General features: G+C 37.7%; 1 protein-coding gene across 23 annotated transcripts in view; it reads right to left on the bottom strand.

Moving 5' to 3' along the window:
* Window positions 1-2,423: 2,423 nt before the first annotated feature.
* The window catches only part of sif (still life), a 54,193-nt gene continuing 33,040 nt past the window's right edge, over window positions 2,424-23,576 (bottom strand). For 14 of the 23 annotated variants that reach the window (XM_065307337.1, XM_065307343.1, XM_065307348.1 and 11 more), the window contains 16 exons: window positions 17,971-18,250; window positions 15,895-16,026; window positions 14,789-14,971; window positions 12,793-12,993; window positions 12,445-12,672; window positions 12,081-12,267; window positions 10,277-10,537; window positions 9,742-10,028; window positions 9,490-9,684; window positions 9,255-9,363; window positions 9,002-9,181; window positions 8,637-8,932; window positions 8,388-8,575; window positions 7,968-8,311; window positions 7,798-7,891; window positions 5,637-7,702 (listed from right to left, as the gene is read on the bottom strand). In XM_065307337.1, coding sequence (XP_065163409.1) covers window positions 7,183-7,702; window positions 7,798-7,891; window positions 7,968-8,311; window positions 8,388-8,575; window positions 8,637-8,932; window positions 9,002-9,181; window positions 9,255-9,363; window positions 9,490-9,684; window positions 9,742-10,028; window positions 10,277-10,537; window positions 12,081-12,267; window positions 12,445-12,672; window positions 12,793-12,993; window positions 14,789-14,971; window positions 15,895-16,026; window positions 17,971-18,250 — 3,685 coding nt within the window. In that variant the 3' untranslated portion in view covers window positions 5,637-7,182. Of the gene's footprint in view, window positions 7,703-7,797; window positions 7,892-7,967; window positions 8,312-8,387; window positions 8,576-8,636; window positions 8,933-9,001; window positions 9,182-9,254; window positions 9,364-9,489; window positions 9,685-9,741; window positions 10,029-10,276; window positions 10,538-12,080; window positions 12,268-12,444; window positions 12,673-12,792; window positions 12,994-14,788; window positions 14,972-15,894; window positions 16,027-17,970; window positions 18,251-23,576 lie in introns of all 23 variants that reach the window. The other 9 variants (XM_065307355.1, XM_065307354.1, XM_065307356.1 and 6 more) reach the window with 4 other exon arrangements.

The following is a 23,576-nucleotide window of genomic DNA, read 5'->3' on the forward strand; positions in this document are numbered from 1 at the left end:
AATACCAAGTTTAAAACATTGAACATTCAAAACTCACAAATAAAGATAATCTTCTGCGTGAGGTTTGGAAAACTAATATACAGGGTGTTGCAAAAGAAAATTTTCGAAACTACAAAGATAATCAATATTCATATCATGACACGGGAAATTTATATGAAAATAACATTATTTTAATAGAATTGGATAGAATATCCGGTGGAAAACATCTAAATCAACAGACGGCAAGCGACGGCGCGTGGCATTACTGTCTTTAAATACGATAAAAATAACTAGGTAATTTTTTGTAAATATTAAGATATACGGAGACTTCGAAAACGAAGAACTATTCACCGTACAAGATTTTCTTACGTCAAGAGACTTCTTAATTTAATGATGCTAACAAGTGCAATTCGATTAAAAACGTTCACGTGTTCAGCGAAAGGATGACCGAGCCGACGGCCGACAGCAAACTGAGCGCGGTCGACCAAATAAATATTGTCATTTTAATAATCCACAGATAATTTTTAAAACAGTCTTTGTAATAATTAAATCATGCATGTCATATTCGGAAATGGGACTAATAATTCTGATAGGAATGGAACCACGTGTTTGTAATTTGCAAGATAATACAAGCAAAATTAATATCCCTCAAATGGAATTTTAGTTACACCGCCTTAAGTTTCCGTACCTTTGCATTGATGAGGAAATTCTATATCCTGTAACATATTCTACCAACTAAAAACTGGCGTAGGGATAAACAAACACTTATTTGTTAGTTAAGAAGACTCTAACCGCGACAAATCATAAAACAAAACAGCCGCACATGCCCGTCCCGAATATTTTGATGATGGCCGAAAGAATACACGTCGATTGATCCAATTAAAACCTCAAAACGCGTGGCGATTAGAGGGACACGACTGCGGACCACGCGGTGTAACGACTGCCGTGTGCGCTGCGCGTTGCCAGGTACAAGGCAGGTAGGGCGCGATAATACGCGTCAGTCGAACAAAAAAGTTGTTTATAACAAACGTAGTGGTAAACCCGTAGTTGAGAAGACCAAACTAAAATTTCACAATGTTGAAATAACCGACATACACGAGTACAAGTGTACGAGTACAAGTACAAGAGTACAAGTGCGTATACACACAACTATCATAATAACTCGCGTTACGGAATTTTCTCGCAATAAACTTCAATACAGGGAAATAAAGAATTAAATTCTGCATCTAGGAAAATTATGCCGAACTAAGTTTGAGACCGCGTTCGCGAGTTATAACAAGAAAACTACAATTCCTAGCGCAATGAGTACCAGTACAAGTGCGTATACACACAACTATCATTATAACTCGCGTTATGGAATTTTCTCGCAATAAATTTCAATATAGGGAAATAAAGAATTGAATTCCGCATCTAGGAAAATTATTGTGAGCTATGTTTAAGACCGTGTTCGCGTGTTATAATATAAAAACTACAATTTTCAATATACCTCTACCTTCCTACGGTGCCCTGAACACGAGTCACTTCTACCGCTACCTTCGTAGAATGCCGGGAACACGAGTCACTTCTACTTTCAATATAACTCGCGTTACGGAATTTGCTTGCAATAAATTTCAATACAGGGGATACAGAATTAAATTCTGCATCGGGGAAAATTATTCCGTACTTATTCTCACACCGCGTTCACGTGTTATCCTAAAAAAACGATTACTAGTGCGTATACCCATTAAATTAAAGGAAATTAAAGTTAATTTTACTTACATGGTAGCTTTTACATTTGCTAATTGAGGTCCGACAGATTCTATTCCTAAATTAAGTTCAATGTAACAGGCGAAAAATAATCACCGACGGCCGTCGAAACCTCTCACTAGCATATGACACATGACGACTACTTCATGATTGATAAAAGTATAACGTGTGCAATCACACTAGCAAAACTCCGTTCACGCTCGATTCTGGTATAAACCGTCGATTGTTTAATGAGTATAAACCGATTTACTTAATTATGATCTGAAGAAACAGAACTAGTTGCGATGAACACGCGCGATTCACTCGAGGAACGGAATGGAACTGCATGTACGACGAACTGTACACAGCCAACGACGACAGCACGCGGTCACTGCGATAAGCATTGGGATACGCTCGCTAAAGGTGACAAAAAATTGTTTACCTACGTACACGACGTACACATTTATGCGTCTAGGTAACTATGAACGGGCAATACAACTAGTTTTGGCACTGCACGAACACTGATCGGGATTTCTATGTCGCCGCCTAATTTTCTAGATTTGATAGAGAATAAAGAATAGAGCTAAAGAATTTTCAATCAGTTCCTCTCTATCATTTTTAGTTTACATGATAATCTCAATTAAAACATCGATAAAATAAGAGTACTACTTACATGGGAGCTAAATTAATTGAATATATTATAAGAAAAGGACAAGGAATATTTTTGAATTGTATATTTTAAATGTATTCATTTTCGTAGGTCCATACATACGCCACATAAACGTAGATTTCACATACATACAGACATACAAGAAATTTGCTTAACTACAATACCGTTTTTTCCATATTACCATTAGTTTTGTGGTTTCTTGTTATACCTTAATGCTTATGTTTTTTGTTTGTTTAAGTTTACTGTTCATGTTTCTGCATTTTTGCTGCTGTTTTCGTTCGCATTTGCAACGTAATTTAAAACAGTATGTGTCTCTATATCGAATGCGTTAAAAATCCAGAGCACAAATTGAACAAACCTAATCTCAAACATTGTCAGATAAAACTTTCAAATAGTGAAGTAGTAGATACACATATTCATCATTCTCCAAAGGTTCGTCGCATCAATCAGCTCGATCATGTGATATTTTTTTTTTGGTGAGCGCGTAATCATTTTCAACGCAACTAAGAGGAACCAATTTGATTGTTACTCATAGAACATCAATATGCAAACAACGTCGAAAAAGATTTCAATACTGTTGATGTGAATATAAAAAAGATTGGTTCAATTTTTAAATCGAAAAATTTGGCACTTTAACGTGTGTGGCGTGTGGGTGTATGTATGTAGTATGTGTTAATACAGTATAAAATTGGTTTATCGTTTCACTTGAGTAATAAAATCGCCATCAAAACTTAATATCGCCTAGTTTCGTAACAAAGTTAGGCTTTTATGTGTTTATCATTTGTCCTATTGTGTTTACAAACATTTGATTTTTCTTGTTCTTGTATCTCTTTTGTTTTAAGTAAGTAAACCGATTTAAATTACATACAATTGACAATAATTTTCAATAATCTCCCAACTCAATCAAACAACTACAATCAACAATTGCGTCATAAAATTCCCTCGTACATAGTGGTATTACAATTATTTTGAAAAATCGTCATTCTAATAATGTATCATGTATTTGAGCTTTCAAGTTTACTTATCAAGTACTGTACTTAATAATAGAATCATCGACAAGTTGCAACTGTCAACTGCAAATCAAACTCTTGATGAAAATTTGTGTTCAACGTGTTTTTACCTTTTAACCTTACGAAATTTATTCATATTTCGATAATATTTTTGTAATGTTACACCTGTTGTGCGATCTTAGAGTTAGATAATTAGTACTTTTCGTCTTTCATGTTATTATTCAATAACAAATCTACAAACATATTCAGTGTACCAGATTCTAGAACTTATACTCAAACAATACATAACTTAGAAATGCAAACTTGGGTGGTAATACATCGGTATATCGAATTTGTTTGTCGGTTTGATTTCTCGTGCCAAATTCACCTCGTTAAACATTTCGTGTGCAAAAATGTATTCGAAATACGTAATAAACGCTTATCGTATTATATAATAGGTGAAAAAGAAACGTTTTTAAAATCTTCATCATCATTTTTATGTTTAATTTTATATTTTCCGATCTTCACTTTGTTAATAATGGTTTTGCGTTCATATTTCAAATTTCCTAATTGCATATTTCGTATTTAATACCATTGTTTTGCATCCTCTTCGTTTTCATCTTCATATTTCTTAATGTATTCCTTTAAAAATACATGTATAATATAACTATTTATTAAACCTACGTACGGTTCAACTATTTGCTAAAACTTTTTTATATTTTTATGTGTTTTTCATCTTTCTTTCTGGTTTATTAAGTAATGTGACAAGTGACAATGTCCGCTAGACCCTTGTTGCTACTGATTTCTTAGTTGCTCAATGTAATTCATTCGTGAATTTCCAGCCTCTGCTTGCCTGCAAATCTGTTTATTGTATTTACGCGAATGAATACGTGACTGATTGTATATATTTACGTCATCGAAACAACACAATATGCACCCGAAACAAATATTTTTCAATTGGTTTAGAGTTATTGAAATAAAAACAAATTGCGTGTGCAGGAGTAGTAAAGATTGGAAATAGCAGATTGCACTAATTGAGAACAATTAATATACGCTTCAATAAACTATATAAATGCTATAAATCGAGTTTATCATTACATACATTGTTTAATTTTCATATATTCATAGAAACCCCTGTATAAATCTCATGTAAAAATCATTTAAAATCAATTTAAATGAATATTGTTTATGGAATGTTTGAATAGAAGATTTAAATCATATTTCACAGAAATATGATAATAGAATCAATATAATTTAATGATTTTATAGTTTTTCGTACTTTAATATGACCTAAGGTATATGTATATGTTTGGATAATAGTGTGTTATGTGTATGAAATCAAATTCTGCGCTAATCACTCAAACTCAATGTCCGTAATGCAATGCAACGTGTAAATCGAATCGAATGGAATATACATTAATGTGATTGTTTATCGTGGTAATGGGATTACAATCTAAAGTAGAGTAGCAAGCTTTTGATTTGATTTCAAATTCGAGTAAATCTATTAGTTCTTGTATATAATCATCATTTTTGCTATTAGTTTATGTGTAGTGTGTGTTTTTTAAACTCTATGTGACTTGTAATGCAATTGTTATTCCACCACCACCACCACTACCATCATCGTTCATAATTCGTAACAATAACTTATCTCATAATAGTGCATTCGTTTCGTTCGTTACGTTATTTTGTTCGGTTTAAAGATTCCCTTCAATCGAATAATATGAATAATTCCTACGTCGTGTGTCCACACACCTCACACATCACTCGAAAATGTTCGTTAAATGTTTTCGTTCGTAACTAGGTATAATTTATTCTTGTTATGCATATGAGAGAATATTCGTGTGTATGCGTGTGTGTGTGTGACTGTGATTCTGGGTGGAACACATCATATATACTTTATTAATGTTTGTCCGCACATTTTGCCATCATTCTCGCATTCGAATCCAATTTTCATACAATAATATCTAATTATATAATATTGGTTTAAAATTGTTTTCATTTTCATGGTTTTTCTCGCATTGTTCATTTAATTCTAAACACATTAATTCATATTCATCATCATATGACTAAATGCTCGTGTTGCTTGAAGTTTGTGTAATAATTACATGCGTCTTACATAATTATTACTTATTTGGGTTTCTGGATCGAGTCAGTTTGAGTGTGAGTTGGCGAGAGAAGAGCTTTTGGGGGTTGATTTTTTCTTTTCAGGTGGGAGGAACGTGTGAGTGTGATTTCTCGGGCATTTTTGGATTGTGTTTACTGCGGATTAAATGAATTATGGATTTCCAATCCGGTTGTGGTGTCTACAAGAGACTTACGCGACGCGCTCAGCCCAGCTGAGTCCCGGCCCTTGCGCGGGAGGGTGGTTGAGGATGCCTCTAAACTACTGTCTCTTGGTTTCCACACAGGTGACCCTACAACAATCATTAATTTTAATCAGATTTTGCTGCTTTTACTTTCCGTCAAATATCAATTTATATTCATATTTAGTTTATAGAATTTTGCTCGGCTGCAATGCTATTCACATTTCAGCCGATTTCGTGCACGAATGTTGTTTGTGCATGTTTTCATTTATGGAAATAGAAAAGATTGGTACAAATCATTCTAATTTTCCATAGAATTAATACGCAAAACTATAGAAAAACACATCTAAAACCTTCTATGGGAAATTAGTCTGAGTTGTTTCGAAACTTTTGAGCTAGTAAGTAAACAATCAGAAGATGCACTAACACGGCACTAATTATTATGCACAAGCAGAATTTAATCATGGTATTTATATATAATATTCTATGTTCTTAAAAGGTTCGAAGAATTTTGGAGCAAAAAATTTCTTGTCTTGTGAGCCAATTATCATGAGCAATCAAAATCATGAGCAGAGTTCAAAAGTGGATTTTGGATTTCAAGCAGTTGAATATTTTAGTGCAATAATTTCACATTATCGATATATTGAATTTTGATATTGAAATTAGGGTCGTGACATTCTCGTATGGAATTGTGTAGAATTCCAATAGACACATTGAAAGCAAGCGCAAAACAAACATTAATAGAAAAATTAATTAAAGCACAGCAAAGCGCAGTTTTACTCTCTTTTGCATTGCAAATCACAAAAGTACGTATAACTGCGCTTTACTTCAATAGCTGGAAAAGTAAACAAGTTTAAAGCATCGCAGGCACAAAGCGGGGAAGTGCTACTGGTAAACATAATAATAAAACTGTAGTAAAACATTCACGACAAACAAAATTCACAAAATATTCGTCATTTTAAAAATCTCAACGAATTATAAACCATTTCTTAGAAATTTTTAACATTCAATTCAATATTTTTTTAATATTTTGTATTCTAAACAGATTAACGCAATTTCAGTTGATTAAATTGTGTTAATCAGTTTCAATTAGATTTAGAAAATTTCGTTCACTTATAACGTTCAAACAAAATAAGTGCTTGCTCAAGAAGTAAGCAAGTGTAGTGATGTAAATTCGAAATTACCGTGCTCTGACACAAGTGTACATATTACGTGTGTGTATATAACAACAATAGAATACATTTAATTTATGCATCACATAAAAATGCATTGATTTTATTCTTTTATTTATTATTTTTGATTCTGAAGATTCGTTTGCGCACTTTTCGCTTTTCGTTATCGTTTTAATTCTTTCCACGTTAACAATTAAAGTTTTTGTCAACCACCACTTGATTTGTAAAATGTTCTTTCAACAAACAATTTCGTCACATTTGCATTTCACAATGCGTCCGCTTCCACTGCGTACGCGACCCTCGGTGCCCTCGGAGAAACTGCCGCTACGCTTCATAGGCGTGTGCTATCCTTTGTCTGTCTTTGCATGCAGATAACACTCGACGCACGTGGGGTTCTCGATGCTTAGGGACCTCGAGGGCTTCTTCAGCGACGACTTGATCGTCGAGGCGGCACTGCGGCCCTCTGTCTTTTTGGGACTGCGCACAATTTTCGGACTGTCGGAACGCTTGCCAGCCTTGGGGCTATGATCAGCGCGGCGCACTTTGTTCGGGCTGGTTTTGCGCGATTGACTGGGACTAGTTTTACGCGATTGTGCCGGACTAGTCTTGCGCGATTGCGCTGGACTTGTCTTGCGTGATTGATTCGGAGAGGAGTCTTTGCGCGTGAGTTTGTTCGGGGAACGATTTGGGGATTTGCGGCGTGTCGGCGCGGAGGAGGTTTCGTGCACTTCCGCCTTGACGGTTTTTACGTTTTGCTTACCTAGTTCCTCCACTTGTATCGGATGATAGTTTTCCGGTTGGTGTGACGACTGTATAAGTCTTGCTTGACTTCCGGTGCTGCCAGCTGAGAGTGTTGATGTTGTACTAGAAAAATTAGTTTAGAAAAACATTCAATAATAGAAATAATTTAATAATATGTTAATTGTTAGAAAAGCAGGTTTTGAAACAGGGTTAGTTACCTTAGTGTTAAATGATTAGGGGTTTTTCCAAGGCCTGATTTTTTGCCGGTGCCTGTATGCGACTCGTCCTCCCCTTCAGATTTCATCGCTTTGTCTGAAACGTGCAGGAGATTGCGGGTTGTTGTTTTTTTTTTCGCCAGATAACAAACATTAATTTGATAAACTCGTACCTGCTGCATCGCCGACTGTTTTGCTTCGCGACCGAAACGTGCTCGGCTGCTGCTCGTCCGCATCCTGACTGTTGTCGTAATCGATATTGCCGGCCGAATGGCGTTGTGATGACTTGGAACGTTTCGTTTTGCCAAGCGTATGAGAGCCTTGCACGATGACCGTCTTCGTCGTGGGTCTCTCCAGCGTTTGGCTGTTCATCATCATCAGCGATTCTTTATGGCCAGTCACCAGGAGGATTCCCGGCCCAGTTCCGGGTTTCGTCGCAGGTATCGACATGTTTCGCACGGATTCCCGAATAATTTGCCGGATGGTTTTTAAGAAAGCGTTTCGAAAGTCGGCGGTACTGGAAATGAGATTGGCGCTATCAACTTGTACCAAAATTCCAATTAACTTCCGCCGCCGGATTGAGCCAAACTTACCTGTTCGAAAGTACGTAGACCTTTTCGGACCTTCTTTGCAATTGACTTCTTAAGTGAATCAACTCCCACAGGAAGTGGGAGTCCATGTCTTTCGCGGATGACGCTCGCACTTGAACTTCCGTCACGGGAATCAATACTTGATACCTAATTATTTCAACTTCTGAGGCACTTCCTTTACTCGCAACACCCTGCCGATAAGGAAGCAAACACACTTTCGGTAAGGAAAAACATCAAATCTAACCGTCTTACCATCAGCTTCTTTTTCTGACGCAGTCGTTCTTTGCATAAGAACACCACCGCCGATTTGAATACGAAGCACATCGCGTGCAGCTCCAGACCCTTTTTGATTTTTCCTAGGAAATCGGAAATGTTAAGCCACTCGACGCCGCCGTAATACAAAAGATCACCGGGACTTAAATCGATCGGCTGCTTGCAGGATTTCTGATGTTGCCTAAATAGATGATCAAAAATAGCACCATATTCTTCGTGAATTCTTTGCATCTCGTTAATATGTTCGGCAACTTTTTCCATGCCCTTGAGGGCTTCTGCAAGTGCAATTCAAATAAATTACAAAACACAAAATTCACAAAAACACATTAAAACACAACACGTACCAACTAAATGTTGATGTTCATCACAATTTGAATCAGTCAAATTACGTAATTGTTGTAATAGGAGAGGATACTTGAGTATTCTTTGTATTGGCTTAATTAAGTAAGATTCTAAAGTTGACGAGTGTTGCTGCTTGGGATTCCTAGCTGAAAGAAACTCCTGCAGTGCCTGATTGCCTTCGTCTAAAACACATAATGCACGTTTAATTCCGGTGGCCCCGAAAAGATGCGTTCGACAAGTCTGCATTGGACTTACTTGGATGAAGGACTTTTTGTGCTTTGCTATGACTCGCGCAGAACGAACTATACAACTTGAAATGGTTGACGTAATACAAAAATGCGCTTCCGATTGAGAAGAGCATGTTCTGCAAATAGAACCAGAAAAAAAAACACACAACATCAGCGTCGAGTAATGAGAAACGGCGGAGAGGAAGATAACTAATTTCTTCGCTCGCCGACGGTGTGTATGTATTCCGGGTTGGCGCGCTCACCTTAAATTGGCTGGGGTAATCGAATTTGTGGAAGTCTGGTTCGAGGTCGAGCGCCTCTTCGAGATTCTGTAGGAATTGTCGCTGGAATGTGACGATCTCCTGTATGTTGCCGAACAATGCGTTGATTTCGGCGCTCGATAGGAAGGTCTCTTTTTTAAGCGGTTCCAAATAGTTTTCTAGCAGGTTGTTCAAGTGCTGCGGAGGAAAGTCCACAAAATAAAATTTGAATTTTTTTTTTTTTGTAAAATTCACCTTAACATAGGCGCGTTCTGTATCGACCAATTCACCAATGACTTTACGAAGTTTCTCAGCGTCGCTTAATTGCCGCATGCCGCCAACCTGGGTGTGCGACGCGTTACTGACAAGACTGCCGGTGGGACTCGATTTGCGCGTCTCAACAGGTGACCTGCAGAAGCCGGTGACTTGTTCGGCGGTTTTGAGCAAATTTTCAATCTCGAACGAGTTGGTGCGCGAAGTCACCTTCATGCTGGCGTCCCCGGCGGAGGACATGGCGTTGTCCGCCTCGAATCGATCCTTACCTGCACACAAAAACCGCCGCCCCAAGCCATATTTATTCACAAAAATATTCGCATACAGTTACACACATCATATATATTGGAAATACAATTTCAGCATCACATACGATGCTGAATCCCACTCCCACAAGGCTCGCATTTTTTATGCATGCGTCGGGCGGCTCTCCAGAGGGGTTATTCCGAAATATAATTTCCATTCCGGGCTCAAAAACCGCCAGAAAGCAATAAAAATATATGAAACGTGTACGAACCCGGTGCGGGCACGATCAATCCAGATATCATCTCTTCGCTGATGACCGGCGGCTCCGACGGCGGCGGCGGACAAACAAGGCTCTCGATGATATCGTCTGTCGAGCGGAGGATCGACGCGACTTCCGGTGGCTCCGTGCGCGACGACCGCATCATCATGCAGAGGGCGAGCTCCTCCTGCAGCACGCTCTCCAAATACATCATATCCAAATCGGACACGATGGCGCCATTAATCACCATTATTTCATCGCCTTTTATTATACCTGCGGACAGTCGAAAGCAGGCATCTGCATTAGAAGCTGTGCACCAATCAAATATTTCGGAATTTCATCGTGAATAGTGGACAAAAGATTTAATTCCCAAAGGTAAAAATCACGTATTGTACAAATTTTTTTCTAAAATTTAATAAAACTGCGTGAAAACCTAACCTAACCTGAAATCTAATATAAGTACTATGTAAGTATAAGTAGGCAATAATTTAAATCCGTCTTTTATGACACCTGGCGGCAATATGAGATATTAAAAAACGGCTCCAAGCAGATTATATGAAATTCAGGTGAGTCTACAATGTGCCATCATCGCATCAGCGTTTGGCGACATATTGCATACACAATTTTGTTGTAATCTTTAATGTAAACATCATAAATATTCTATAATGTGCACAATAACAATAAATTTAAATAAAAACCTCTTCCATTAAATTTAATCGTTTTCTAACGTCTAAAAAGTGTAACCACAGGAAAACTTTGGTTGTAATCACAGTACGTGTGAATTACTTCCGGAAACTTTGCAATTTCATAAAGATAATTACCAATACGTGGCTAATTTGATTAGAAAATTGTTTATTCTCGATGATATCGATGTTTTTAATTAATAAAACTTGCAAGTGTCTTAAAATGTAATTATAAAAGTTTCCTTTTTACTAACCGCAGCTATGCTGATAAAATCAAGGAAAAAAAATTTGATGAAAAACCTATTTTCGCTTTATAAAGTTATATGAAAAGCCTCGAATATTAATTAATGTTTCGCCATTGTGCATTTTTAATGGGAAAAGGGCACGATTTGATAATGCAATACGGCTTTGATTTTCAATTTGCAACAAATCGAAAAAGTACAATTTGATTATTGGATGATTTTGATTTGAAAGTCAAATTCCACGCTTTTATTAAATTTTAATCAACGTAAAAAGGAAACACGATATTCCTCATCTGGTTTAATTACTTCTCATGATAAAAATAACTCGAATATTTTTGTGTCTTTTATAGTTATGTATTATTATTATTATTATTAGGTTTTTTTGTCGTCTGCGTGGCGGGAAGTACACAAAACAAGATTATATTTATGCAAATGTGCGTTTTGAGTATTTGCAGCAAATTATGTGGCGGCGGCGGCAGAAAATAGTAAAGAGACGAATTTTTTAAAAGGAAAGTTTCCCCGAGCTTCCCGCCCGTCATTCGAGCTGCATTCTAAGCAGGGTCGTTCGTATTTCAAAATATGCAAATCGACAAAGCGCACTCACACACGCGTATGCAATCGTAATAAGAGCGCGCGGCGGCTGCGAAACTCAATTCAACAGCGTGCAAAAGTGGAAAAATCTCCGTGGGTAATTATTTTTTCTGCATTCTTCACGTCCTTTATTTAACCGAGGCGTGTCGTTATTCCTTTTGTTTCGCCCTTTGCAGCATCGTGCTGCGCGCGCATATAATGAATGATTGTCGAATACAAAAGACACGAACGTAATTTGTTATTAAAAAATAAAATAAAAAAAGTGATTTAGTAAAAGTTTCTAGTTTAAAATTGACTCACCATTTTGCATGGCGACGCTTTTGTCCTCGACGCGACTCACATAGCAGCAGAGCTCATCCTGTCGATCAGCGTTCTCGACCAATTCAGCCTCGACGCTGAAGCCCCACATTTGCTCCAGCGTGCTCCTCGATAATTCTACTTGGTACAATATTTTGGCACATACTTCTACGACTTCGTGTGTGTGTAACTGCAAATGACAATAAACCAGCCGTCAGCATACGGCGCTCAAAGCGCAGATGATTGCATTTAAAGCGACGTGTTTCACGTCTGCGCGATTTCCGCCACCTTCTCAAATCCTCATGACAGTTTATGTCATCATGTAAAATCATACAATACTTTTGTTGATGTTGATAATAATACTCACATAAGTTGCTATCAAATCACTACGGTGTGGCACAAAGTAATTATGGTCTTCCATGTCTCTCCGCTTTTTGACACGTATGAAGTGCTCGGTGGAGTTGAGATTCTTTCGCGAGCATGCGCTCGCTAAGAACTCCTCCACCGACATTGCTTCGCGCACGTACACCGTGGCGGTGGCGTTGTCCGGCAGGGAAACCTTGACGGTGTTTTCGGACTCCTCGCGGGAGTTCATCTGTAATCAAGCAAAAAACGACAGCGGCCATTATGTGTAATATTCTCGGATGTGGCGTTTGACGTCCCAATTTGATACGCATCCACATCAAGTCGGGTATCAGGGGCATGTCCTAATTACCTGCATCGATCTTCTGCTGGAGCCGCTATTCGATCGGGAGAGCATCGGTGGTCGGCGTTTGGTCGCCCCGCGACCAGCCAGCAGATTGTTGAGGAGCGACGGGCTGCGGGCGCAAATGAACGCGTGGAAGGACGACACGGTGAATACCCCCAGCTTGTTCAGGGTGTTCTTCGTTGCTCTCGACACGTGTGTGAGAAGGGACTGGAAGCCAAACAAAAAACACACATACAGATTTTTTATTATATAAGATTTTCTAAAAGCGTCTTAATGGAACGCAATTAAATCGCACTAGGGGGGGGGGAAAACTTTTAAAGTCCATTAAATAATCTAGGTTCGCGGAAATTATCGCTCTAAGTAACAAAAGTAACAAATGTCTTAAACCCGAAAAACATTGAAAAGCTTTTTTAAATTCCGCGCACACGATGAGTCGCCTTCTTTCGAAGGCAGCTTTCGTTCGCAGGCATCCTCTTGTTATTTATACACTTCGGATCTAGTGACGTAAGACCTTCGATTGACCTACTTGACAACATTCGGCTGCTGTGCCTTGGCCAATTCAACAACAAATGCCTGCTTCGCTTTTGTACTTTTCTTGTACGCAAGAGGACATTTGTCCGTTCGTCCTTTGTGCGGGGGCTCGTTTCTTTGCTGATTCAATCATTCAACCCACAAACATTTCAAAGGCAGACAAAAAACGATCATCAGCTTCTACTACAACTAAATGTTTAATACTACAAGATAAGAAATTAATATTAGGCAACAAGTCTAAGTGAAAAATGAAAAAACTTGGCGTAATCTCAAAATTATTTTCAAATTAATTTAAAACCTCTTCAACGTTTTTTTTTTTCGGTGTTTTTCATGTGAAGTGGATGAGTGAAGAGTCGAAAAATCAAGTACCCGCATAAAAAATCGCTCTGCGGGCAAGAAAATGATTTTTTAATCAAAAAACATAAAACCCGCGTATAAAAATATTGTTCGAATGTAGAATACATTGAAATCACCAACTTTTACCCTCCTGATGACATAAATCCCGTTTCATCTGCGCACAGTGAAGAGTTCCGATGCTAGAAAATTTAATCAAAGCACTTTTTACCAAACACGCACAGCGATGTGATGTAAAATTGAACTAATCAAAACTTTATTGTCGCCGAAGAGCATGCGCTCCGCCAACGAAACCAATATCAAGAAGAGAATCAATAATTTCGAATATTATTACCTTACAACCTCCAATTACACCCCTCATTATCATGATCCCTCTACGTTTGAGGTTGAATTCTGTGTCGGAAAACTTTCGCGACTAAAAGGTTCACAGGAACGGATTAGATTTCAGTGCAAACATTAGAAAATGCTTTTTAAATGGATTTTCATCCATGTGGGCGGATGAAACGCTAACTATTATGTTACACATAATTTGTGGTTGGCTAGATGTTTCGCAATCAAACCACCCATCCAGGCAGCAGCAGGATTTTCTATAAATAGCTCCATTCTGGCGTTGGGTAGGTATTGTGAATGGTTCAATTTGACCGAGCGGCTGCGTCTGATTTCTGATGTCGGACATCTACCCTATAACGCCACAGCTGCTTCACCTTCATCAACAGCACACGCACCCTGTTCGGTTGACATTTTTCTCCGAATCATTTCCATTCGACCAAGCAGCACATTTTCCACCCGTGTAAACATGATAATCTAACAGAAATAATAAATCCAAAGATACGAAAATTAATTTCCGCCACACATTGCACAAATTAATACAAACGAGGAAACGACGCGCATCTCGCAACATGTTTGATATATTAAATACTAACGACGCATGATGTTCACAGATCAAATCCCGTAATAATCTGCTTCCGACGCGCGGTGGTAATTTTCAGCTGGATTTTCACTGGAAACACGACAGCAGCCGAGCGCTGTACGAGTAATTCTTATCGTCGACATGGCGTGTAACAAAAGTTATGCACAATGTTTGTGAATTAAGAAAGTTGTAGCGGAGCAGACAAACCTTGGGGTTGGGTAATTCGCCGCTCTGTAAGCTGGCCATGTAACATCTGAGACGGAATTGTTCGCAGTGGAGGCGCTCGAGGTTCTCCTCCCATTGTATCACCTGCCCACCGAGCTGTTGTCGTGTGTCAGCGTCGGCCACAACCGACTGCTGCATTTCAGCCATGTGTTTCAGCTTGTAATCCTGTGAAAAATGCATCAAAATTTAATAAAAACAAAGTTTTTGTAAGTGTCGCCATCTCTCGGCGATTATCACAACTAATTTATAGACAATTAACATATAAATGTATTATTGCAAGTCGAAATCCCTGGCAGTTTGTTTTACCGTAATAATTTGCGCCCTAAGACTTCCGTTTCGCCCACCACATTGTTGTCCTTCGGACTTTGCCCAGCATTTGCATGTTAATGCACAAACGAAAGCGAAACGAAGCGCTTAATGGCCGAGTGTTTGCGGAGCACTCTTCTGGGCGACCGGAAACGCGCCTTAATCCTGTTTCTAATTAATTATAACTGGATTTGGTCTGCATTTGCGGCTGGCTCGAATTCACTGCAGCAACTTTTGTCCTTTTCATTTTTTAGTTGCCGCCCCGCTTTTGAATACCAGCGCAGAGAACAAAGCCACAAAGTTAACCTCAAAACCTTTGACGCTGAGCATACTTCACGGTATTTAGAAATTAATAAAGCGAAAAATGTATTTTTTCAGCATAATTTTATTTATTATAACTGAATTTGTGCTTATAGAGTGGGTCTAGTGGTTTATTGTCGTGGGAAACTTAATAAACTATTCATAATTTGCAAAAGTTTGGAGAAAAGCGGGCCCGGAAGTTAAACATTTCTTTCCACAATGGTCTATACATCACGCACATAAAAGAATACGATATATTCATATTCGGCGCGTACCCGCAGAAGTTAACGTTTTGTTCATAGCCATCATAGCCCATCGTTCCAGTGAAACCCGTCGGATTTACTTGGAATCCGTCCAAATGTGCGTAAAAGTAAAAAATCGCAACTGACGCTAGATTTATTGCGTCGACACTAAACATAAACGCAGGAATTCGTCGTAAAATATGCTGAGCTAATTTTTTATTAAATTGTTTTGTTGCTCACCGTTTCGATCGCCTTCTCAAGCCGGAAGATCTCCTCTTGTAGTAGATGAAGTGTGCCGGTTTTACCCCGGTGACGTGCGAATGCCGCCGCGCATGCGCTGTGAATACTATTCACCCAATTCTCGAGCTCCACCTGCGGACAGAAAGCGTTAAAAATGATTAAAACCAATTAGCTGCTGAGCACACACTCGCGCTATTCTAATTAAATCATTTCAGCTTCATTTCCAGTTGATGTTTGTTATTATTTGCGTAAATCTCGAATTTTACGCCGGAATTACTTATCGGGCGCTAGATTTTACGACGCCATTTCGTGTGCCACACCTGACTCAATGTGCAAATTGCGTTAACTGCGTGGTTATTTTTAACCGTCGGGCATAAATGAATGAATGAATACATTAAATAAATTTTCATTCACAAAGTGCGCAACTTTTTTCGTATGCAAAGAATTTTTTCGTTCGTGGAATTTAAATTTAAGTCTAAAATCTTTTCAATTAATTTTCACAAAGACGAAATGTAAATTGAAAAAGAAAATGCGAACGTTTTTTTAAACGTTCGTGTTTATTAAGTAATTAATCTTTGATTAATCCAAAGACAAGCAGGCAAAGTCAACCAATAACGCGATGCTAATGAGGTTGGTTTAACGTCCGGTGGCCGCCGGCATGGTATTACAAGTTGTTGCAAACCGCCCGCAATATGGCGTCGCTGTGGCTGGCAGTCTGGGACGATTTTGTCATTCGAGATTTTCACGCAAATTATTAGCAGCTGATGAATGTAATTTATTTCGGGTCAAGCGCATAATGAATATGGAAATTAATACCCGACCGATAGTATCGTATTTGCTGCTAGTTGACCACACGGCCGCCATGATACCACAAAATATATGCGTATAATAAACACGGTTTCTATCTACATCTAAAACTATTTTCAATGAAAAAAAAATTTAAAAATTTAAAAAATTATTTTATCACCCTGTAGAAGATGATTTAAAACTTTTGAAATTTATAAGCAAGGTAAGCATTGTCGTCTCTCGGCCGTAATGTGATGCAGAAAGTGAGTAAATGCATTAAACTTATTTTCGGATAACGGCTAAGCAAAAAAAAAGTTGTCGCATTTTCGTCACAATGCAAAAATTGAACGCAGAATGTAAATAAATAATACTCTTATGTACGGACGAAAGTACGACGCTCCTCACTCTCGACGTACATTGAGCTGAAAAGATTTTTCCACTCTCGGAAAAGCCTTCATAAGTAGGTATGATACTTCATAAAAATATGCAAAAATTTTTACATTTTAAAGCGACACGCGACGTACATTATCGATTTTTCCTAACAAATTTTAAATTTTCATATTCCACCACAAAGAAATTTTTATTGCTGTAAGTTTTATTTCATCGCGGGCGCAAATTACCGGAAATCTTTTTGTTCGCCGCCCGCAAAAGAATGTCGACATACTAATTGAGGAACTTTCTCACAATCTCCTTCTTTTCGGCAAATTGCTACTTGCTTAATCAAGCTCAATAATACGAAGAAAAAAAAACGCACAAAGAGAATTTATGAATTTCGAAAAAGTTTCAAGTTATATTTTATCCTTTGTTAAACGGATGAAAATTAAAAAATAAGTTTGATATTAAATACTAAAAGTTGCAGCTATGAAGTTGAGAGTCCTTAAACTTGTGCATCTTCAACTAATATGGCTTTACATCAAATAGGAATTTAATGAAAAAAAAAATGTTTTGCAACATGGCGCGCGGGTGTACATGATAGTTATCTCTCCATTTCGCATCGGGCGTGCACTCGAGTCGGTCGGGTAGATTTACGTATCATTAAGCACGCGCTTTTTTCCGCTAAGCTCTGCGCCAACATGCTCACAGACGGAAAAAATCGCGCCGCGCACGTGTACGAATAATTACTAATGGCTCGTCCATATTTTCCAGCCAAGCAAAAATGAGATAACAGCGTGATTTATGCGTTTTTTGTGTAACACAAATACAAACATAAACACAGAATATCTACTCGTATCAAAGTGTAAATAGACAAATACATTAACTTTATTAAGTGAATTTAATTTTTTTGTATACCTGACATGGTGCCTGGAAGAGGTAAGCATCACCAAAGGCGGTGCTAAGACAGAAGATGTAATCACGTTTCGGATGCTCCGGAATCGGCTGCATGATGGCGCCGTCGACGATAATCAGATGCTTGGGCGCCGCCTCAACCGAACGTCCTTCACGTGAATCACAAGGATAGAAAAGCAGCGTGGTGCCCTTCAGGCACACCCAATAGCCTTTCCAGCCTCGTTTGCGTGCCAACTCAATCTGATGCTTTTTACGCAGCAGCCATTTTTTCACACTCAAAAAACTGCAACAAAAAACATTAAATTTATTAATATTAAATTTTAAAAAAATCAATTTAATCTCTAAAGGTTGATTTAAAATTAAATCCGTGGGTCTGAATTAAAAGATACACAAAAATCACAGAAATAAAATGTTTGTTGGAAAATGGAAACATGGAGAGAACATGGTCTGAATCGTAATTTAATTTCGCGTTTTCAAATTTACATTTCACGTAGACGCCGGCGATTGCAATACGTGTACACGAGTTTGATACACTAGAAATACTCGCAACTTGTTTTTTTGAGCGAGCGCGCGGGGGTGGTGGGTTTTAGCACGTGCGGGCGTTTCGAAACGTTTTCAGCGGATGAGAAGAAAGGTAAAAGTGGGGTACGGATGCCAAACATAGGCCTTATGCTCTTCACCTTTTCCCTGCTGCTGTTTTGCGTTTTCTTTGCGCACCATATTTTCACCGGCACGTAAATACGTTTATTTTTGACGTCATAAAAACGGGCCGTTAAATAAAACTTTACTACATCGTAACTATGGCGATTAAAACTAGTCACAGTGTAACAGTTTCCTATTAAACTATTAAACACCACTAAAACACAAATAATATTAAAAAAATAAAAATAAAATTTGCAACACTCTGTATATAAAAACCTTCTGCGCAACCTGGACGTGGAAAATTACTTCCGGCCAAAACGAGAAGAGTGGAAAGAGTGGAAATGTCCTTCGAACGTGTCGGCGTCTATGAACTTCTATATTTCGCTTGCATTATTTTTTTTCTCCTGCCGTTTGACCGGTAGGGTTAGAGCTGTAGTAAATAGCGAAAGAAGTAGGTTATGTTTGTGTGAGTGGCACTGATATATAATAATAGTCAAAGAGTTGTTGGCAGCTAGCCAAAATAACAATAAGAAATATATTATCTCGGCACTAAAGTGGACAAACTGGCGAAATATAGCCTTCGATTTTTGCGCCCCGGCAGACAAGAGAAATGTGCGGAAAACGCAGGGATAAGCAACACAAATTGAATCTGAAGCGCCACAAACAAGCTGCGCGCTATTTTTATGTTTATCACACGAGATCTGCACTAAATAAATACGCGCACCGCAAACATTAATTTTATTGTTTAGTTTAAACCGGAAAAAAACTAAAATACGAGTAATCCTATTGTATACAAATGCTAATGAGATCCATTTAGCTTGATTAAGTTGTTGTTAATTAAATGGCGTCGAGGATAAAAATAGAATTAGTAGAATGCTAGACAAAAAGTCTAACGACGCTGGTCTTCGTTTTAATTATACGAGATAGGCAAATGTGCAAGTAAAAAGAAGTAAAAAATGTGAAAACAAACAAAATTTCCTATCCCTATGAATATTTACGCTCGGATGAATATGTATTTGCACTCGGCCAATTTGGGTAACACTCTTTCAGGGACGGTAGGACGCGAACAATCGTCGAGCAGCGTTTGGTGTGTTAAATGAAGTGGAAAAGTTGCTTCGCTAAACGCTTTCCCAAATTGTTCCGCACGATGTTTCTAGGTTGCAAATGTGAAAATGTTCATTGCTTAATTAGTTTCAAGGGCGCCTAGTATTTAAACTTCTCAAAATAACCAAATATTTGAGGTTAAAAGTTATTTAACGTTATAACTCAAAAACTAATAATAATAGAGACTTAAAATTTGGTTCCGTTGATAGGTTTCAATTAAAACTACTGATTTGCTTTTAAAAAATAAGAATTGTTATGATATTTGTCGAAAAAAATGGTGAAAAGCAATTTTTTTTCTTTTTAATTTTAGGTTAAAACTAGATAACCTAGAACAAGTCCTATTCTGCTATTCTCCTATTCTGTGGGTTAATACATTGCTTCGGCACTTGTCCCAACACACCTATTCCTCATCCCCCATTTGGGCACTTCTCCGGCAACTTCGAGCTCCCCATTCGCTTGCCATTTGCCATTCGCGCTGGTAATAAACGTTCGCTGATAATTCCGTTCCGCGTATCATGCTGCACGTTGCCTCCGCTCGCGCGCGCGTTTCAATTAGGCAAAGTGGAGGCCCGAAAACATTCGCTCGCAGCCATTTCTAGTTCCGCGCGTCGAGCGTCAACGCCTTGTATTCCACCCGGACGACAAGGATCCGCGCTGGTGTCATATATCACGTGCGTGCGTTATGCAAACATTGCTCGGGTGGTTTGTTATTAGATGCATTACACCCGCCTCTCGCTCGACATTTCAACATTCTAATTCCAGTGTACGAGTATATCCAGAGTGATTCTTTAAAGTTGTACTAGTTGCCTAGGATTCACATCTCGCTAAAACACGTTTTCTCGCTAAAACACGATTTTCTATTTATTATTAGAAAATAAATTTTTGATTTTAATACTTATCTATCCGCAAATACAAAAATATTGTAGATTATTTACGAGAAATAAATTGAATAATAGTCAAAAATTGAAAAATGTTACTTTTTAGCACATAATTTAGTCGCATCTATCGACCTCTTTACTCTTTGAAATTAAATAATTTTAAATTCACATTTGAAGAAAACGGTCAAAAATTGAAAAATGTCACTTTTTAGCACTTTTAGTCGCATTTTTCGACCCTTTACTCTTTGAAATTAAATAATTTTAAATCCCTAGCTAATAGAGAATGAGCTAATCTATCATAATCTACTTTCCGCTGGCTGCTATCTCTTTTAGTTTAAAAGATATTCGCGATCGAAAATCGTCGAAAAAAAGAATCAAGCACCCCCCCTTGCCCATTTTTTTCTTAGGAGTGAAAATTTCATCTCTTAGATTTCGATTTTAACTAGCCTATCTTGTAGAGAATTTTTCGTAGATCAAGAATCTACGATTTGGCCTTCCTATCTCTTTTAGTTTACGAGATATTCACATTTGAAGAAAATGGTCAAAAATTGAAAAATGTCACTTTTTAGCACTTTTAGTCGCATTTTTCGACCCTTTACTCTTTGAAATTAAATAATTTTAAATCCCTAGCTAATAGAGAATGATCCAATCTTTCATAATCTACTTTCCGCCGGTTGCTATCTCTTTTAGTTTAGAAGATATTAATTATTGAAAATCGTCGAAAAAAAGAATCAAGCACCCCCCCTTGCCCATTTTTTTCTTAGGAGTGAAAATTTCATCTCTTAGATTTCGGTTTTAACTAGCCTATCTTGTAGAGAATTTTTCGTAGATCAAGAATCTACGATTTGGCCTTCCTATCTCTTTTAGTTTACGAGATATTCACATTTGAAGAAAATGGTCAAAAATTGAAAAATGTCACTTTTTAGCACTTTTAGTCGCATTTTTCGACCCTTTACTCTTTGAAATTAAATAATTTTAAATCCCTAGCTAATAGAGAATGATCCAATCTTTCATAATCTACTTTCCGCCGGTTGCTATCTCTTTTAGTTTAGAAGATATTAATTATTGAAAATCGTCGAAAAAAAGAATCAAGCACCCCCCCTTGCCCATTTTTTTCTTAAGAGTGAAAATTTCATCTCTTAGATTTCGGTTTTAACTAGCCTATCTTGTAGAGAATTTTTCGTAGATCAAGAATCTACGATTTGGCCTTCCTATCTCTTTTAGTTTACGAGATATTCACATTTGAAGAAAATGGTCAAAAATTGAAAAATGTCACTTTTTAGCACTTTTAGTCGCATTTTTCGACCCTTTACTCTTTGAAATTAAATAATTTTAAATCCCTAGCTAATAGAGAATGATCCAATCTTTCATAATCTACTTTCCGCCGGTTGCTATCTCTTTTAGTTTAGAAGATATTAATTATTGAAAATCGTCGAAAAAAAGAATCAAGCACCCCCCCTTGCCCATTTTTTTCTTAGGAGTGAAAATTTCATCTCTTAGATTTCGATTTTAACTAGCCTATCTTGTAGAGAATTTTCCGTAGGTTAAGAGTCTGCGATTTGACCTTTCTATCTCTTTTAGTTTACGAGATATTCGCAATTGTAAACAATCGTCAAAATTATAAAAATATCAGTTTTTTGCACTTTTAATCACATTTTTCGCTTATCAATAGGAACAAAAATCATGTCTCTATCTTTATTACTTTCCGAGTTATTGCGGAAAACAACCTTTAACCTAAAATATTTGATTATTTTATTCATTAAATAAGAAAATGCTGAATAAGCATGTTAAGAAGATGTCAAGATAATTCCGGCTTGTAATGGAGACATATATCTTAGAGTCATTAAGTTAATGTCATGTTTCCTAGCGAAACAGTAAAGAAATGAACGAAAAATGACAAAAATTAAAAACCAAAAACAAAAATGTTTGAAGAACAAAAGTAAAACTAGTGCTATCAGAGTTTACGCCCTGAACAATCCGGATGGGACATTCAATGGCAGGGTGCGGATGTGCACACACCTGAACGAATTTGCGTTTTCCTTCGTTAGGCGCATATCTTCCATCTCTGGTCTCGGGTTCACGTGGAAACATAGATTCCCCGGACCGCATACACGCCGAAAGCGCTGAGAGCGCATTTGAATAATATCTGCGCGCACTTTCCCAAACTGTATGCATAATATTAAAATAATCGAACCAAGAAGTGCGCAAATCTCCCACGGTGCGAAAATGCCATTTGAATTCGGGGCGAATTAGGCAAAGCCGTTCCGGCGCATGGCGGAAATTAGAAAATTCGAAAACGTTTCCTAGATATCCCTCATCTGCGAACTAATTGAAATAACCATCGAGTGGTCCTCCGCACAAATTCTCCGCCTCGTTAAATTAACTTAGAAGTAGCTTTACGACGAGTGCGCCGGCCACTTTGATATGCAGCAGTGTACAGTTGGTTGCAGCAATTTAAGCTATCCAAATATATTACGTTTGCTTAGAAATTAATTTAATTAATCAAAATAAATTAAATGTTTATATCCAGTCATAAAGTTGGTTTAAGTCAAAATTCACGAAATAATGCGAATTGAAACCAAGCCGCCGCCAGCGCATACCTGCCGTCTGGAGAGTCTAGAAATCTCGAGTATTGCATTGTCGTCATTGTAACTGCCAAGATGAAAGCGGTGGGCGGGGAGGAAAATCAACGGAAATTTAATTACGCGCGTCACGGTTATCGTTCCAGTCAGAATGCGAGCTATTTAACCGAGTAACCATTGAATATGCAAACGCAAACGCTTCTTGTTTGAATTGTGGGTTGCATACATCTCACATGCATACATATTAGATGCACATGAGAATTCTCCAACTAAATGAATCATAAACTTGACCGAAAGATATTAAACATGTTTTTTGTGTTTTTGTTTAATTTACAAGAAACATCTCAACCCGCCCCTATTGTTGGCGAATAATACAAGGCGACAAAGACTAAATAAGTGAATA

Source organism: Atheta coriaria, unplaced genomic scaffold (assembly GCF_025399875.1).
Source record: "Atheta coriaria isolate IRGN ID8LTWV9N9 unplaced genomic scaffold, Caltech_Dcor_3.1 hic_scaffold_7_pilon, whole genome shotgun sequence".
NCBI lineage: Eukaryota > Metazoa > Arthropoda > Insecta > Coleoptera > Staphylinidae > Dalotia > Dalotia coriaria.